The 6439-nt window shown below is 37.2% G+C and overlaps 1 protein-coding gene across 1 annotated transcript; it reads right to left on the reverse strand.

The window, feature by feature from the left end:
* Positions 1-1416: 1416 nt before the first annotated feature.
* On the reverse strand, positions 1417-5957 carry LOC142177964 (uncharacterized). Its single transcript, XM_075247121.1, has 5 exons — positions 5540-5957; positions 4568-5031; positions 3811-4462; positions 2696-3030; positions 1417-2559 (listed from the first exon to the last, which is right to left on the reverse strand). Exons 1-5 carry the CDS (start codon positions 5955-5957, stop codon positions 1417-1419), a joined length of 3012 nt encoding a protein of 1003 aa, XP_075103222.1.
* Between the last annotated feature and the right edge of the window lie 482 nt (positions 5958-6439).

Below are 6439 nucleotides of genomic sequence, written 5' to 3' on the forward strand. Positions count from 1 at the left end.
GTAAGAAGTAGAAGGAAATTTCTACCTGAAAGATTCTGCATCTCTTTTTTGGGAAACAGAGAAAAAAGATAATAATAAATAAGGGAAAAGGAAGATGAAAAGAGGTGTTTTGGCTAAGTGTAAAAAATATTTATTGAAATGAAATCTGAAAACACCAAAAAAAAAACTGGAAATAGTTACCCACGCCGTCGCTAATATGTCGCTTAATCGCTCATAGCTAACATAATTTCTTGTATGGTATCGCTAATCCGTTGCTAAATTGATTTAGTGGCGAATTTTTTTGTTTAGTTACAGAATTTGTCCGTCGCTAATTTCTATTTTTTAGTAGTGAAAATTGCTCTTCTTCTAATATTAAAAGCTTAGAATTTCTTTCTCTTTTAATTTTCTTTCCCGAATTTCTATTGGCCAAAAAGTAAAAGAAACAAAGAGAAAATATGGATATTTTGCAAATTTTAGCTAACTTCGTACCTATATATGAACTATTCAAGAAATTAGTTCGGCAAATATTATTTGGTTAGGTTGTGTTGGTTTAGTTAGTTCTTTTATGAACTTCATCTTCGGACCTCATGGCTTCAAGTAGCAAACTAATCTCACGCGTTTTCTATTAGCTTAGGTAATTTCTGTAAAATATTCTGTCCACATTGGACAATCTATTTTTGATTTTTTTTTTGTCTATAGTTTTGTTTCCCGAATTTTTGGAGCTGCAGCGGATTAGATCGATTCATTTTTTGTGATTACAAAAGAAATAATTCATTTGAAATTTTAGAAAGTAAAATAAGACATCTTTTTGAAATCATCAATAGTTGATCTATAAGGGAGCAAGGAATTTAACAGAATCCCCTTTGCTGAAAATATGTACTGTCTTTGTTTTTTTTATAAATGATAAACCATACTCTATAAATATTTAAATTGAACCACTTTAAATTAGGTGGTGAAGAAGTATATTATAGTGGTGAAGAGGGTTTCAAATATTACCATCAAAGATTGTTGTGGGTTGGATAAGATTCCTTTACCTTTTCCTAGAGTTATAGGTACAAACTCTTGAAATGAAAAAAATCCTAATAGGGAGCGATTCCCTTTTTAATAGGCCTTACTTAGCTCGCATCCAGATTAATCGGGATAGAAAACAAGGAAAAGAAAAAGGGTTCAAACTATTCTTGACGACATGTATGCAAGTCAATTAGACAATCTTTGTTCTTTTATTGTAAAGCTTCGATTTGTACCAGAAATCAAAGAAGAAAATGTACATTAGGGCTTGAGAGAAGAAGGAACAAAGAAGAACAGTAAAAATGAATTCCTTCGCTACTGAAGGTTCTGGAGTTTTGTATTTTATATACAAGGGTAAAAATGTAAAGAGCTAATGCTAATTATGTGGGCTGACCCGACAGAGTGTGGGTTGCTAAGTAATGTGGGCTGCTAAGCCCAATACAAATAAATACACTTCAAACTTCTGCATATACTATGTAACTCCAACAGACTCCCCCTCAAGTTGGAGGGTGGGCACACACCCAACTTGGCAGCCAAAGAATGATGAACTCCACCTGGCAAGCACTTGGTAAAAATGTCAGCCAACTGGAAATTAGTAGAAACATGATGTAAAGAGATCAAACAATCAGCCAACTTTGTTCGGATAAAGTGGCAGTCAACCTCTATATGCTTGGTGCGCTCGTGGAAAACAGGGTTCTTGGCTATGTGAATGGCAGCTTGATTGTCACAGAAAACAGAGAGAGGAGTGGAGACTTGTAAGCCCAAGTCGGACAACAAACAGACCAGCCAAGACAACTCAGCAACAACTTTGCTCATGGCCCTATATTCAGCCTCAGCGGAGGATAAAGAGAACATATGCTGTTTCTTGGACTTCCAACTAATAAGACTACCACCCAGGAACACACAAAAACCACTAACAGAATGGCGAGAATCAGGGCAAGCAGCCCAATCACTATCACAGTAGCCAACCAAAGAACAATCAGCAGAATCATTAAGAAATAGACCAACATCAGAAGTCCCCTTTAAGTAGCGTAACACATGTAAAATAGCAACTATGTGAGGGACTCTAGGTGTTTGGAGAAACTGACTAAGGTGTTGGACAACGAAGCAAATGTCAGGGCGAGTATGGGTAAGAAAATTAAGTTTCCCTATGAGGTTGCGATATGCGTCAAGTCTGGACAGAAGGTCACCAACATCAGAATGTAACTTATCATTCAAATCCAATGGACATACAACAGAAGAGACATCAGAACAGTCAAAATCAGCAAGTAAATCAGAAATGAACTTTTGTTGATGCAAAAGGACACCAAAAGAATGATAATGAATCTGAATACCTAAGAAATAATGGAGAAGCCCAAGATCCTTTATTTGAAATTGGTCATCCAGAAAACTTTTCAAGGCAGCTATTTCAAGCATATCATCCTCTATTAGAATGATATCATCTATATATACAGCGAGAAACATAGTAGACTGAGGTGATTTCTTCATAAACAAGGAGTAATCATTTAAAGAATGGCTATAACCTCTAGAACAAAGGGCATGAGACAATTTATCATACCATTGGCGAGAAGCCTGACGCAAACCATACAAACATTTATTCAATTTACAAACCAAAATATGAACGGAGAGTCAGAAGCAACAGACAGCCCTGGGGGGAGTTTCATGTACACCTCTTCATCAAATCACCATGTAAAAAGGCATTATTGACATCCAATTGTAATAAAGACCATTTCTGTTTAACGGTATAAGCTATAAGACATCGAATAGTACACATTTTGTCGACAAGAGAAAAAGTTTCATGAAAATCAATACCCTCTATTTGTGTATCTCCCCGTATGACTAGCCTAGCTTTGTATCTTTCCACACGACCATCAGCTTTATATTTGATTTTGCACATCCATTTACAACCAATTGGCTTCTTACCTTTGGGTAGTTCCACAATATCCCAAGTCCCATTAGCTTCTAATGCCTCAAACTCTTTCCTCATGGCTTCTTGCCAAGCTGGATTGGCAGCAGCCTGAGCATAAGAGTGAGGCTCAACTACTGCATGTTGAGCAACAGAAGTGGAGGTAGTAGAGGAGCAAGAAATAGAAGGGGGAAGTTAAACTACATAGTTTTGAAGATGAGAAGGGAGATGATGACTTCTAGTAGACTTTCTAACTGCAGGGAGAGGTGAAACAAGAGTTGGTGAAACGAAAGTAGGAGAAGAAGTGACAGATGGAAGAGGAAAGAAAGAAGAAGGAGAAGAAGGAGGATTAGAGGAAAAATTAGAGTTAGATTCATCAAGACAAGAAAGGAAACCAGGAGGAAAAGGAGAGGAATGAGAGAGAGAGAGGAAGAATAATGGAGATGGAGGGGAAAAATAGACTCATGAAAGAGGCCATCTCTGGAAACAAAAGTAGACTTATTCTTAAGATTGTAAAGCTTGTAGCCTTTTTTGCCAAAAGGGTAACCAATAAAGACACAGGGATAACCCTAGGTTGAAATTTATCCTTATGACACTTGGGCACACTTGCATAACAAAGGCAACCAAAAGTTTTTAAATGACTATAAGAGGGTGCTTTGCCATAAAGAATTTTATATGGGGATTTGTTAGATAAAACAGAGGAAGGAAATCTATTTATAAGATAAGTGGCTGTTAAAACACAATCCCCCCAAAAATTTTGTTGGAAGTTTGGATTGGAACAATAGAGCTCTTGATGTTTTCAGCAAGTGTCTACGTTTCCTTTCAACAACCCCATTCTGTTGTGGTGTATGAGGGCATATAGTTTGGTGCAGGATCCCATTATCAGAAAAAAAATTGGCAGGCTAAGTTTGAAAAACCAAGCTCCAAGGCATTATCACTTCTGATTGTTTGAACAGAAAGATTAAATTGTGTTTTGACCATGGCAGTAAAAGCTTTAAGTAAAGTAAAAGCATTGCTCTTGGAACTCATTAAATCTGTCCAAGTGGCCCTACTAAAATCATCTACAATTGTCAACAAATATTTAACACCAGAATAATTTTGGGTATGATAAGGCCCCCATGTATCAATGTGAATGAGTTGAAACAGAGAAGTAGAATCGGGAAAAGGCAATCTAGCTTGTCTGGCCAAAGGACAGATAGAACAAGTAAAAGGCTGTTTAGTAGACAAATCAGAGGAAACAGAAGGTATACACTTCAATTTTGCAAAAGGAAGATGTCCCATTCTATTATGCCAAATCATATCAAGATTATTCACATGTTGTACAGAATGAACAGATGAAACAGAGGGAATCACACTTTCATTTAGGCTACAGACAGAAGTATTCAAAGATGAGCTAGTTTCATTCTGAACAACATTATTCAAAACAGAATCAGAAGGGGATGAACTAGATACATTCTGGATAACATTATTCAAAATAGAAGCAGAAGGGGATGAACTGGAAAGGTGATGAAGTTTGTATAGCCCTTGGTCCAGTCTATCAAGAACCAGAAGCTTCTTCCTGGAAAGGTCCTATATCAAGCAGGAACAAGAAGTAAATATGACTATGCTATAAAATTGTTGAATCAACCTATGCACAGAGATGAGATTGTACTTGAAAGTAGGTATGTAAAGCACTTTGTGCAAGACAAATGAAGAATTCAGAGTGAGTGACCCTGTGCATGTGACTTTTACTTTGTATCCATTAGGTAGACTGACTAAGTAGGGAACAGGAATTGGAGTAATGTTAAAAAGAAGTTCTTTAGCAGAGGTCATGTGATCAGTTGCTCCAAAATCTACTATCCAAACACTTCTAGCTACACTAGTTAACATGCAAGCAGAATAAGCAGCAACACCATTAAGCTCAGACAAAGAAAGATTACTACCAGCAAAGTTAGCAAACCCCTCAAAGTTGGGTTGAGGATTGGAATCAATAAGACTAGATTGTTGCAAAAAACTCAAGAGTTGGGAATACTGATCCATAGTAAGACCAGGTATACCAAAAACTGGACCATTGGAACCAATATTTGCAGAATTAAAGTTTTCAGAAGACTCAACATTTGCAGCAGTGCCAAACCTTCTGCCCTTGGTAAACTTGTAACCTTGTGGAAATCCAATCAATTTATAACACTTATCAATTGTATGACCACTCTTTTTGCATTACTTGCAGAATAAGTCTTTGTTCTGATTAGAAACAAGCCTCTGATTAGGTGAGTCAAAATTAACCTTTTGAGTGTACTACCTTTGGGGCTGAAAATGAGGAGGAAACCTAGTAGGTGTAGTTGCATCTGCATTGAAAGATGCCAGGTCAGGTGTGAAATGAGTATTGGGAGTCACTTGTCTCTACTTTTCATCTTGTAGAAGAATGTTATACACATTATCAAGTGAAGGGTGTGGATTCATCATGAGGATGTTGCTTCTGATAGTTATATAAGTTTCATTCAGGCCCATTAAAAATTGGTGAACTTTATTTTCTTCATCTTCCCTCAACAAACCCTCCTGTGCAACACAAGTGCATGTATTTGCATGATTTGAACCCATTGTCCCCAATTCATCCCCATAATTTCTTTAACTTGTTGAAATAAGAAGCTATATCAAGAGGTCCCTGACATGTAGAAGCCAATTCTTTTTTAATTTCAAATTTCTTTGTTCCATTAATAGTTCCATACCTATTGTTCAACTGCTTCCAGATGCTTTCAACAGTGTCAGAATATTGGACACTTTCAGTAATCTCAGGTGTGAGTGAGCTGGTTAGCCAAGATATAACCATGTTGTTACATCTGTCCCACTGTTTAGACTCAGGGGAACTAGCAGCCGGCTTAGGAAAACTACCATCAATGAAAGCAATTTTATTCCTAGCCGACAAAGATACAATAATGCTCCTTCTCCACCCACCAAAACCACAGCCAAAAAAAGGAACAACAACTACAGACATCCCAGGTATATCAGATGAATGAAGGAATAATGGACTAGAAGCACGTGGCGTAAATTCAGAATCAACAGTAGTACTACTAGACCCGTTAGTCATGACTGAAACTAGACGGAGCAACACCGGCAGAAATATACCATGAAAATTAACAGAAATATACCACAGGGTTTAACTTCAACCAACAATGCTCAATAACCAGCAGAAGCAGTAAAAAAATAAAATATGTTTACCAACCTTCTTCGCAACCGGAGAAAAACGACCTTAAAAACCCTAGTTTCAAAACCTTCTCTCGAAACCAGAGAATTTCGATAAAATACACTGACAATCGGAGTGAGAGCTTAACAAAGTGGAAGAAAATCACTGTGAAACCAACAAATCTTCGCCGGAAACCAGGAAATCGACGATGTGAGTGAATCCCGACGAAAATCAGACCATGAATGGAATTGGACGAGGGTACCATCGATCGACTCGAGAGATGAAGATTTCCAATATTCCGGGCTCTGATACCATGTAAAGCTTCGATTTGTACCAGAAATCAAAGAAGAAATTGTACATTAGGGCTTGAGAGAAAAAGGAACAAA

This window comes from Nicotiana tabacum, chromosome 3 (assembly GCF_000715075.1).
Source record: "Nicotiana tabacum cultivar K326 chromosome 3, ASM71507v2, whole genome shotgun sequence".
Classification (NCBI taxonomy): Eukaryota; Viridiplantae; Streptophyta; class Magnoliopsida; order Solanales; family Solanaceae; genus Nicotiana; species Nicotiana tabacum.